Source organism: Microtus pennsylvanicus, chromosome 11, assembly GCF_037038515.1.
Source record: "Microtus pennsylvanicus isolate mMicPen1 chromosome 11, mMicPen1.hap1, whole genome shotgun sequence".
In the NCBI taxonomy this organism is placed as follows: domain Eukaryota; kingdom Metazoa; phylum Chordata; class Mammalia; order Rodentia; family Cricetidae; genus Microtus; species Microtus pennsylvanicus.
In genome coordinates, this window is record NC_134589.1 from 51,007,039 (window position 1) to 51,019,743 (window position 12,705).

The 12,705-nt window shown below is 48.2% G+C and overlaps 1 protein-coding gene across 2 annotated transcripts; it reads right to left on the reverse strand.

Annotated features, from left to right (window-relative positions):
* Nucleotides 1-455: 455 nt before the first annotated feature.
* On the reverse strand, nucleotides 456-10,201 carry Zfp3 (ZFP3 zinc finger protein). Of its 2 annotated transcripts, none has more exons than XM_075991844.1 (2): nucleotides 9,982-10,201; nucleotides 456-2,475 (listed from the first exon to the last, which is right to left on the reverse strand). In XM_075991844.1, exon 2 carries the CDS (start codon nucleotides 2,465-2,467, stop codon nucleotides 668-670), a length of 1,800 nt encoding a protein of 599 aa, XP_075847959.1. In that variant the 5' UTR covers nucleotides 2,468-2,475; nucleotides 9,982-10,201; the 3' UTR covers nucleotides 456-667. The 2 variants fall into 2 exon arrangements, with proteins under 2 accessions (XP_075847959.1, XP_075847958.1); XM_075991843.1 differs by lacking the exon at nucleotides 9,982-10,201 and adding an exon at nucleotides 9,747-9,858.
* Nucleotides 10,202-12,705: the final 2,504 nt, after the last annotated feature.

Here is a 12,705-nt window from a genome sequence, read left to right on the forward strand (position 1 = left end):
GCAGGAGGAGCTGCCGCTGAGCCTCTCCTGCCCGTGCTCAGCAGCCGGCTTCAGCTGTCTCTCTCGGGTTCTTCCTCCAGGTGTTCAGGCTTCCACTTCATCCTGTAAACGGCTTCCTTCTCGTGGAAGCCTCTTAGATAAGTAAGGAGCCTGGCAGATGTGAAAAGACGCAGCTTCCTGTTTTCTCATTAACGTCGCCGTGTTCAAGGGAACTTGATAACACGGCTGGAAGATTTTAAGGCCTGGGGCAGGGGGAGCTTACTAAGGTACCCAAGGCTACGCGGTGAACTGGAGAATAGCTCACGATTTTCTAACATCGCAGGAGACAGTGAGTCAACTCTGAAGTTCATAGCAGTGAATCCTGTCCCCACTTTCACAAAGAACAACAATTTAGACACAGGTGCAGACCCCTGTGGGGAGGGAAAGAAGGAAGGAAAGGACGACAGAGGAGAATTAAGGCCTGAAACAACTTTTATGATTTAATTCAGAACACAAACTTCTTAATAAATAGTTCATGAAACTGCTCCATCACTTCTGCCAGCTACCACAAGGCTCAGGGCATGGGCAGGGGAGGGCCTGTCCTTGCATGTGACCCAAGGACTGGGGGACAGAGTGTGAAGGAACGAAGAGCCTGCTTCAGCCTTTCCACACAGTCCTGGCCCGCAGGTCACTCGACGCAGTGGACGCTCTGGTGTCGGAGGAGGTGGGAGCTCCGACTGAAGGTCTTCTGGCACTCCTGACACTCGTACGGCTTCTCTCCAGTGTGGATTCTCTGGTGGCTGGTGAATTGTGAGTGCTGGCTGAAGGTCTTCGCACACTCCCGGCACTCATAAGGCTTCTCGCCACCGTGAATCTTCTGGTGGAGCAGCAGCTCCGAGTTATCCCAAAAGGTCCTTGCACACTCGTGACACTGGTGGGGTTTCTCCCCAGTGTGTATTCTCTGGTGGACGACTAGGTGAGAGGTCCGCCTGAAAGCCTTGCCACACTCAAAGCATTCAAAGGGTTTCTCTCCAGTGTGAATCCTCTCATGTCTGAGAAGTTCTGAGTTACCCCTGAAGGCCTTCCCACACTCCTTGCATACATAGGGCTTCTCCCCAGTGTGAATTCTAATATGTCGGATGATCTCCGAGTTCTGCCCGAAAGTCTTCCCACATTCGTTGCACTCGTAGGGTTTGTCCCCTGTATGAATTCTCTGATGACGGATAAGCTCAGAACTCTGACCAAAGCCTTTCCCACATTCGTTACACAGATAGGGCTTTTCTCCAGTATGGATTTTCTGGTGTCGGATGAGGCCCGAGCTGTGCTTGAAGGCTTTGCCACACTCGTTGCACTCATGGTACCTCTCTTCGGTGTGAATCCTCTGGTGCTGGATAAGCTGGGAGCTGACCCTGAAGGTCTTCCCACACTCATTGCATTCGTACGGTTTCTCTCCAGTGTGGATTCTCTGGTGCAGGATAAGGGCTGAATTCTGGCTGAAGGCTTTCCCACATTCTTCACACTTATAAGGCCTTTCTCCTGTGTGGATTCGATGATGGTGGATAAGATGTGAGCTCTGAATGAAGGCTTTCCCACACTCGTTACAAGCAAAGGGCTTCTCTCCAGCATGAATTCTCAGGTGCCTTCGAAGGCTGGAGTTGGTTCCAAATGTCTTTCCACACTCTTTGCACTCAAAGGGTTTCTCTCCACTGTGAACTCGCATATGCTGGATGAGATGCGAGTTCTGATTAAAAGCTTTTCCACATTCTTTACACGTGTGAGGCTTTTCTCCCCCAGAAATCCTCTGTGCTTGATGAAGCTGTACCTTCTCCATGAAGCTCTGGGCAGAAGTAGCAAACACGCTAACCCTCTCTGCTGGAGGATCCCCATGGCAGAGCACCACAATTGGGTCCCTCTCTGCTGGAGGATCCCCATGGCAGGGCACCACACTTGGGTCCCTCTCTGCTGGAGGATCCCCATGGCAGAGCACCACACTTGGGTCCCTCTCTGCTGGAGGATCCCCATGGCAGGGCACCACACTTGGGTCCCTCTCTGCTGGAGGATCCCCATGGCAGGGCACCACACTTGGGTCCCTCTCTGCTGGAGGATCCCCATGGCAGGGCACCACACTTGGGTCCCTCTCTGCTGGAGGATCCCCATGGCAGGGCACCACACTTGGGTCCCTCTCTGCTGGAGGATCCCCATGGCAGGGCACCACACTTGGGTCAGGACTGTGGCCGCTGTCACCCCCACCACTACCCTGCTCTTTCTCACCTAAGGATGACGTCTTGAAGATAACTAACCCTGATGCAAAGTCTCTCCCCTGAGGAGACTTTCTCAGATGTCCCTTTAATACGTCTTTTTCACTTGCTGCTCCAAACCCATGACCTTGGTAAACCTCCTGTGAAAGCTTTTCCAACACTGGCCCATGTGGCTTGGATTCTTCAGAAATTTCTTCCTTGGGAAGCTCCTTCTTTTTCTCAGTCCCCATATCAGAGCCTGCAATGAGAGGGTGAGCGTGTGAAGCTGTGCCCTATTTAAATGACACCACATGGTGGACATGCTAAACAGCATGACCGTAGAAAGTAAGAAAAACCGTCTGCGGCAGAGTGCGAAAGACAGAAAAGAGACCGGATGGTAAAGAGAAACTGGCAAAAGCTGTATGATGCTAACTGAGGTAGGGGAACTCAGAAGTTGTATGACACTAACAGTGAGTTAGGGGAACTCAGAAGCTGTATGACACTAACAGTGAGTGAGGGGAACTCAGAAGTGCTGAAGAGGGGGCTGGAGAGATGGCTCAGAGGTTAAGAGCACTGGCTGCTCTTCCAGAGGTCCTGAGTTCAATTCCCAGCAACCACATGGTGGCTCACAACCATCTGTAATGAGATCTGGTGCCCTCCTCTGGCGTGCAGGCATACATCGAGGCAGAATGTTGTATACATAATAAATAAATAAATCCAAAAAAAAAGAAGTGCTGAAGAAAACATGTAGGGAAATTAACGGCCATATTAACAGAATGTATGGAAAAGGGCAAGAAAAAAGCAACGTGACAAGTTAACAGAAATAATGTTTGAGTTTAGGATGAAATAGCCACACAAAAGGACATATTCTTAGTCCAGTCTGCATTACCCATCTGCCCTACAGAGCAGGCCACAGTGTAGACGGGTCACCTAGTCAAAGGAGTGACATGACGTAGCTATAATCAGAACAAGAGTAACTTCTTCCCCTCTACATTTGGATAATGAGAGGGTCCGTCTTTAAATCTCCCCCAAATGACAAATGAATTGTATCAAATGTCATATGGATCCCACTCAGCTCTAGTGATCAATTTCTCTACCTTGCTCTCTGGCCAAGAACACTAACTTGTATGGCATACAACAGGTCCTTTGGCTTCCAGATGCTTCTACCAATGAGAGACTCAACAGAAGACTGGAGAGATGATGGGCAGCAGATTTATTCTTCTGGTTCCTTCCTGTGATACTGCCCTGAGGTATTGGTGCCCTCAATTAAAAGTCCTCTGAAGGAGTTTATTCCACTCAGTTCTTCCACACTCTGCCCAATCCTGTCACAAACCATTAACCTCCCTCAAATGAACCGAACGTGAGTAGGTTATGTTCTTATTCACCCTCTGAGAATAAAGGGGGTGGAAAAGAGAAATCTGTCGACAGAAGAAATGGTTAGTGAAGAGCCACAGACAGTGCCAGGGAAGCCACAGAGGGAGTGGCAGAGGGAACTGAAAAGCATCTGTGTGGTCAGGGGTGGTGGCACATGCCAAGAATCCCAGTTACTATGAAACCTGAGGTAGGAAGATTTTGAATTGGAGGCCAGTCTGGGCAACTTAACAAGACCTACTCCCTCCTTATTAAAACAAAACAAAACAAAAAACCTAGGAACAAAGTCCAGTGTCAGCATTTACCAGGCACACACAGGCCCAGTGGGAGTCGATTCTCAGACCCTCAAAACAAAATCGAACACCATTTAAGCAGATGGGAGATCCAGTGGTTTAAAAACTAGAAACTGTCTCCTGGGACAACAAAGGAACCACAGATGAAACAGAGACACAGGGACAGGGACTGAGAAACGGATTTGTTGCAATACGAGAGTGTTACAAGGACATGGGTTTTCTCTGGTGGCAGATTTGAAAATGTTTGTACTAAAGGGGGTGGTACTGGTAGAGCAACAGGGCTTAAGGGGCAAGAAAATGCGAGAACAGTGAGGACTGGAGAGCCCACCAGGTGGGGAGACTGATGAGTCAGACGATGAGGGAGATGCTGTGGTGTAGACAGACTGCGTTTTCACCTCCCGGCCGCTCAGACACGAATGATCACACAGGAGCTATAGTTATAACACTGACCGATGGCTCGGGCATATTTCTAGCTAGCTTTTACATCTTATATAGCCCATTTATACTAGTCTATGTATTGCCACATGGTCGTGGCATCACCTCATTTTTACATGTCTTGTTTCCTCAGCAGCTGACTGGCGTCTGCTTGACTCCACCTACTCTCTCTATATCTCTGTGCAGATTTCCTTTCTGCCTGGCTTTACTTTGCTAAGCCCCTGGCCGAAACAACTTTATGCATTAACCAATAAAAGCAACACACATACAGAAGGACATCCCACATCACTGTGGTCCACTGAACTATATGGTGAGAAAACAGTTAACGAAATCACAAGATTAGCACCCAACTTGCAAAGCTTTGGGAATATTTGCCTTTTGAATAGTTGCTGTCATTTCTGTAAAACCCTGTGAAGCCACAGTGCTCCCCTGCTGTGGGACAATGATCTTGTACCCTGTGAAGATTTATCAGTTGTATTTCTTTTTTTTAAAAAAAATTATTTATTTCTTTATTTATTTATTATGTATCTGTGTGTATGCCTGCAGGCCAGAAGAGGACACCAGACTTCATTACAGATGGTTGTGAGCCACCATGTGGTTGCTGGGAATTGAACTCAGGACCTTTAGAAGAGCAGACAATGCTCTTAACCACTGAGCCATCTCTCCAGCCCCAGTTGTATTTCTTTAATAAAATGCTGATTGTCCAGTAGTCAGGCAGGAAGTAGAGGCTGAATGGACAGGCAGGAAATAGAAGTGGGGCAAGGAGAACAGGAGAATTCTGAGAAGAGGAAAGCTCAGTCTGCAGTCTGCAGAGGAAGCAAGATGAGAATGCCTCACTGATAAAGATACCAAGCCACATGGCTAACACAGACAAGAATTATAGGTTACTGTAAGATGTAAGAATTAGTTAATAAGAAGCATGAGCTAATAGGCCAACCAGTTTATAATTAATGTAACCTCTTTCTATTTCTTTGGGACTGAACGGCTGCAAGACCAGGGGGACAGAAACCTTGGTCAACACCCCCCTCTCCACAGTGGGATTCATCACAAAGAAACCCCAGCAGTGTATTAATCAGTTACTGGGCATAATCCCTCTGTATTAGTAACTGGATGACCTTTCCCCACACTGTGGGGTCCTGGTGTAAAAATATTCACTCAAACCTTTGTTTTCACAGTCAAATCTATATCAAACCAGCCCCAGAGGAAGGAATTTCTTCACACCTGGGCATCAGCGGTTATGAAAGCCTCACTGTATAGCCTGGCATTGGGAGCAGCAGTCTCCAGAAGTTACACAGTGGCAGCTTTTCACTTTAACCTAGTGATAAGAGATTCTCTCTAATCGACATCATTTGGTGAAAATGCCAGTGCAGAGCAAGCACCATCCGTTTTCCTCCTGCAGCTTACACTGATTGCCATGGCTACCATAATGCTGTGTTCCCAGCCACCACAGGAATAGAAGTGCTCAGAAAGTACACAGCAAGGCTTTCTTTCTTCCCTCTTTTCTACATTTATCAATTACAAATTTCAGCCTAACCAACCACACAAATGTAGTTAACACACAAACTCCCTCTCTCCCCTCCTCTATTTACCTTTGACAGATATGCCTGCGCACTTCACAGTCACGCCCAGCTCTGAGACACAAGTAAGTTAACAGGTGCCTACTTTGTCAGCCTTATCTACCATCTTGGCCCAGAAAAATGCATGCCTGGTATCTTTGCTATTGCCAAAGAATTGCTAATTGTGTCTGTGTGGGTGGGTAAACTGGAAAGCCTGTAGGATCAAGAGAACACTGGAAGAGGGAACACGGAGAGGAGGAACACTGGAAGAGGGAACACAGAGGGGGGAACACTGGAAGAGGGAACATGGAGAAGGGGAACACTGGAAGAGGGAACACGGAGAGGGGGAACACTGGAAGAGGGAACACGGAGAGGGGGAACACTGGAAGAGGGAACACGGAGAGGGGAACACTGGAAGAGGGAACACGGAGAGGGGAACACTGGAAGAGAGAACATGGAAAGGGGGAACACTGGAAGAGGGAACACGGAGAGGGGAACACTGGAAGAGAGAACATGGAAAGGGGGAACACTGGAAGAGGGAACACGGAGAGGGAGAACACTGAAAGAATAAGCGGGACATGACGAGAAGACATATGTGAGCTGATTCAGTCCTTTTACCCTCAGATATCTTTATCTATATCCTGTACTTGCTGTCACGTTCCTTCTGGATCTGAGAGGTTTAGGGGGCTGGCATCCCAATAAACCTTGACAGGGGAGGAAAAGTGACTTTGCAGGTGACCTCTGTACTGTCCTTTTCTCTACCTAGCCTCCTGTCAACCACAAGACGCTGGTGACCAACACCAGCCTACCCTGGGGAGATACCAGCCAGAAAAACTTGATCTAGCCTGGAATCCTGAAGGCCTGGAAGACCTTTGTTATCTCCCTCTAAGTGAGCTAAGCCCCCAGCATCTTCTTATTTTCCCACAAAGCAAGGAAAGATCCCAAAGCTTGATTTTTCCTTTTTGTTGAAATCTTTCAAAATTAAAGATGCTGTCTGTACAACTGTAAGGATACATTATGGAATTGTAACTATCTTTTTCTGAGACAGAATCCCACTATATAGACTAAGTTGGCTTCAAATTTACAGAGCTATGTCTCTGCCTTCTAAGAACTGGGGTTAAAGGCATGTATCACCCACCATACCTAGCTGTTTGCTATCTTCTCCATCCATGGCATTATTTCATTTGGGAAGTGCTATCTTACACAAGATTTCAGAGAGAGAGAGAGAGAGAGAGAGAGAGAGAGAGAGAGAGAGAGAGAGAGAGAATGGGGAGGAGGCAGGGACGACAATGCAGAAGGATCATGAATTTGAGGCCAGTCTGGATTACACAGTGAGATGCCGGGTAAAAAATAAAAAATAACCATTTCCACAAGTAAACGCCTTTCTAATACCCAGCCAAGAACAGGTTTCAGGAGCTGGTATTTCAAGTGGCTATGTATTTCCCAACCCCCTCTGGACTTCCTTTTCAAATCTTCATGTCTTCTGTATTTGCTTATCTTTACTTTTGGTTTTGATGAAGTTCCACCTCCCACCCCACACCCCCGCAAAGTTCTAATGATTAACCCAAGACTCAGCCACTAAGCGATACCTCCAGCTCTTCTGAGTGTTTTTGTTTATTTGCTTGTTTTTTGAGACAGGGAGGGTCTCAGTATGTAGTCACAGCTGGCCTAGAACTTGATATGTAAGCCAGGCTGGCATGGAGCTCAAACAGATCCACCGGCCTCTGCCTTTCAAGTACTGGGAATAAACACATGTGTCATCACGCCCTGTTTCCTTTTTATTTTGAGAGGCTCCCACTAAGTCTCCAGATCTGGCCTCTAGCTCACAATGCTACTGCTTTAGCCTCCAGAGCACCTGGGGTTACAGACGTGAGTATCATGTCCAGCTCATCGTCTTCCAGTTGATTTTGTTTGTTTAAACAAAATCAGCTTTATCTTTGCAATGCACTCTGGGAGAAAAGTCTCAGAAAATCTCATTCAGAAAGTTCTGATACACATATCTATTAGTAAAGTGTCTAATAAAACTTAAAAACACCACATATTTTTAAGCCAGGGTGAGCTGAATTCCATTATTCATCTGGCAAGAGGACTAGTTCTTCCTGGAAGCCTTCACTAACCTTTCTCACCTCTCTCAACTACAGTTTCCACCCCACTTCCTGTTTGTTGCTCCTCTCAAGGCCTCCAGAACGAAGGTTTCCCACAGCTCACAATGCTCACAACCAAACCTGTTTCCTTTTCCCACCTCTACCTCACATTCTCCATAACAACTGGCAGCTCCAGATGTGCTCGATGTCCCGCACTCCATTGTCCATTCTTCAGTCTCTCTGCCGTTGAGGACAAGTTCTTCTCACTTCCTGGAATACCATTGCCCACCCATGCCCTTAACAAACTCCTTCACGATGCAGCGGAAGTATGTGCCGTCCCCCCCAATGTGTTCTCTGATCTGCAGGCCCTAGCAAATGTTACTTCTCCATGGGGCCATTACGCTACTGTGCGACCTGCTCGCTTTCCTCTAGCACAGTGGTCCCCAACCTTCCTAATGCTACAGTCCTTCAATACAGTTCCTCATGGTGGGGTAACCCCAACCATAAAATTATTCTCATTGCCACTTCGTAACTGTAATTTTGCTGTTATGAATCATAATGTAAATATCTATGCTTTCCGGTGGTGTTAGACGACCCCAGTGAAAGGGTCGTTTGACCCCAAAACTGTTGTGACCGGGCCCACAAGGTGAGAACGGTGCTGTAGATCAGGAGCAAAGATGATATTACCCATGTTGTTCATCTCAGTGCTTCGCACACTTCTGATACCTGGTAAATATTCAGTGAAGGTTTGTGTGCTATCTGGGTAACAAATCTGCAGTTGTCTTGATGGTGAACCAGACAGTCCTACCTAGAAACCGGAGCAGTGTGTGTATTATAACTTATTATATGTATATAGCAATTACTTATAAAAAATAAGTTCTTTGCCTGGCATGGTGACACATACCTTTAATCCCAGCACTTGGGAGACAGAGGCACGTGGATGTCTAAGAGTATGAGGTCAACCTGGTCTACATAGTGAGTTCTAAACTAGCCAGCTAGGCTGTGAGACCCCATCTCAAAAAAATCAAACTAAAACAAAAAAAAGTTCTTCTTCCAAGACACTATTATCTTCCTCCTCTGGTACCCAGTATCAAGGGAACTCTGTTAATGCTGTGCTCAATTTGGTCTCCCTTATTATTATTATTATTATCACTTTTAATTATGTGTAGATGTGTTGTGTTTCTGCATATAGGAGTGTGCACCTGAGTGCAGGTGCCTGAGGGAGCCAAAGCCCCAGAGCTGGACTTACAGATGATCTGAGCTGCCTGAGTGAGTTCTGGAAACCAACTGGAAGAGCAGCAAGTGATCTTAACCACTGAGCCATCTCTTCACCCAATTCTATCTTCTTTAATCTTTATAAGCCAACATAAGCCAATATCCTGTCCGTTAGCACGGGTCACAACATGCCACGGGGGCCTTAGCTTTTGCCCGTCAGTCGTTCTAGCAGTATCCTTAGGGAACGGAATACCAACGTGGCGGGGCGGGACGGGGGTGGGGTTGGGGGGGATAAAGAAAAGAATAGGCACAGGTTCTAAGGTATGCCCACGTTGGATCCTGCTTCTCCAGTCCCCTGGCTGACAAGGCCTGGAAGCAGCAGAATTGGGGACGATCTCTGACACTGCCCAGGTTCCACCCTCTCCGTGGGCAAGGGAGTAAGGGACCCCGGTGCCATAAAGTCTAAGGTCACACAGCAAACCAGAGTCAGGGCCAGCCTACACTCAGGACTCCGGCTGGAGGCTGGGAGCCCGGCGCCCTCCTCCCCCGGGCAGGACGGAACCAGAGAGGCCTCACCGCTGGCGGATGCCGCCCACGCTCACTCCGCCGGCCCGGAGCGCTGCACCGCGGTGCGCACAGAACCGCAGCTGTTGTCTGCTGTCACGGGCGACGGACACCGGCCACTTCCGGTGCCGCGCGGCACTGCGGCCAATCCGCGCGGGCCGCACTCGCGGGAGGAACAGGTGGCCAGCGGGCCCACGCCCCCTCGCCCGTTCCCGCTTCCCTGGCCGCTGCTCTCACCCTAACTCACCCCATCGCCACCCGGCTGGCGAGGGCCGGTCGGCTCCCTGCAACGTCCCAGGGCACCTCGCGAAACCCACTGTGCCCTCGACCACTGACGCGCGGGGTCCTCCGGGTTTCCTAGAACGGCTCCCGGGATGTACTTCCGCTCCGCAGCAGCCGCTCTGCGCGCCCCTGCCGTTTCCGTGGGCTGGAAAACTTGCAACTCCGGTTCTCTTCCCGTGGGAACGTGCAGAAGTACCCTGCACACACACCTCCACGTCTGTGCCAATTCACCTCCCTCAGAGTCTGTCAGCCGAGGCCCTTAGATTTAGGGCACACCTGTCATCTTCTAGGAGCGAGGCGAGACCTGCTTTGAGGTCAGGAAAGACTTCAGGGAATGGTGCTTTGACAAACATCTTAAGGTTGAACGTGATTCCCCTCGCTTGTTCAGGCAATACGAATTATTTGCTGGCTTTCCTCTCTCTTGAATAAATTTGGTCTCTTCTTGCCTCAGAACATGTGTGAATATGAATGTGGTGATCCTCCTGCTTCAGCCTTCCAAATGCTGGGATAAGCAACCATGCCCAGTGAAATAGACCTTTGTCTCTGTGTCTGTTTGTGAGGCAGAGTCCTAGTCTTGACTTGAACTATGTACTAGTAGTTCAGGCTGGCCTTGGATTTGAGGCAATCCTCCTGCCTCAGCCTCCCTGATGCTGGGATTAAAGACATAAAACAACATACCCAACTCTAAAATGAGCGTTTTAACGAAATCAGTCAAATAGTAGATAGAAGGGCAGCCAGTCAGATACGGGTGTGAAAATGGCTGACGAGGGACTCTGGACCCTGGACATCTTATCCCAATGCAGAGGTGATGTTTTCCTTCCTGTTGGGCTGTGTAGTGGATATATATCACAACAGTCCTTTCTGTTTCACCGTTATTTCTGTAGTTAGGCAAATACAGAAGCCTGCCCCTGACTTTGGGGCACAGTGGTGGCCCTGGGTTTGTCTGATCACAAGTCCTCTTTCCTCTGACTAGTCCAGAAGCATCACTTGCCTTGAGGGTGGTACCCTTCCCTTTATCCCAGTGCAGATGCGGCATCCCCTTAATCTCATTATCTCTCCAGTACAAACACTGGCTTAGCATTAAGTTTCCTGGTGCTCATTTTTTTTTCACTTTAAACTACTTTTTAATTTTTTCTCCCTGCCCCATTTGCTGTTTTTCACTGGAGATCCGTCTAAGAGCGATTTCTAACCACATGACAGAGTCGATATCAGGCCGCCTTGAAACCTCCTCTGCCAAAGAAGTCAGTCCTTTACTTTTCCATTTAGCCTTAGGCAAGTTCTTAGGCCGTGAGCGGGAGGCACCCACAGTATCACAACATTGTGACATTTTTCCAGAAAAATCACAGCCGTCTCTAGCCCATTTGCTTGACATTATTCCCCTCTGGAACCTCTTGATCTGAGCTCCACAGTCTGAAGAGTTCTCAGTACTACTTCCTTCCCAGCCCCTACTAGAATGGCCTGTTATCCTGCGTCCAAAACAGCCTTTCTAGCCCAAAGGTCCAGGGTCTTCCACGTTCCTCCAAACCCAGCATGGCTGGCCTGTCACAGCAATAGCCTGACACCAGCTTCGGTGGTAGTTATCTCTCTATTGTTGTAATAAGACAACATGACCAAGACAGCTTGTAGAAGGAAGGGTTCCTTTGGGCTGATGGTTCCAGAGGGATTAGAGTTCCTCGATGACACAGTGGGACGCATGCCAGCAGCCCTGGTGACAGCAGCAAGCAGTGCTCAAATCTTAAACCACAACCAGGAAGCAAACTGGAAACATCTCGAGTCTTTGAGCTCTCAAAGCCTGCTTCCTGTGACACCCTTCATTTAGTAAGACATCACATCCGAACTGTCCAAACAATGCCACCAAGTACTCAAATGCCTGGGACTATGGGGACATCTCATTGAAACCACCAGACACACACATACTCTGTGTGTGTGTGTGTGTGTGTGTGTGTGTGTGTGTGTGTGTGTGTGTAAAGATAGGTACATACCTGTCTTCTATTTGTTGGGAAGGAAAAAGGCCAGAGGATGGCTCTAAGTTCAAAGCCAGGCTGGCCTACAGAGTGAGTTCCTGACAGAGCTACAGAGTTGGACTCTATTTCAAAAAATAAAAAGTAGCCAGGTGGTGGTGGCACACGCCTTTAATCTCAGCTTTTGGGAGGCAGAGGCAGGCAGATCTCTGAGAATTTGAGGTCAGCCTGGTCTACAGAGTGAGCTCAAGGACCACCAGAGCTACACAGAGAAACCCTGTCTCAGAAAACAAGAGAGAGAGAGAAAGAGAGAGAGAGAGAGACAGAGACAGAGAGAGAGAGAGAGAGAGAGAGAGAGAGAGAGAGAGACAGAGACAGAGAGAGAGAGAGAGAGAGAGAGAGAGAGAGAAAGAGAGAGAGAGACCTAGGCCCCCTCAGTCCATGAAGATTTATATGAAGATAATAAATAATCTTCAGTGGTGCAGCCACTGTCAGGGCCCTTTGCCCTGTAAGCAAACTCCTACCTACACTTCTACAAACAACGCTAATGAAACTCACCAGGTCACCAACCCAAAGAAGTAGAAAGGAGGCTAGGTGGAAGAGGACGAGAAAGAACAGGATTGAGAGGGGCAGAGGGGAGGGTGACAGGGGATGTGATGAAAATATAAGGTGTATGAAAGATGAAACCCATTATTATGTATAATTAATATATGCTAATTAATTAAAGT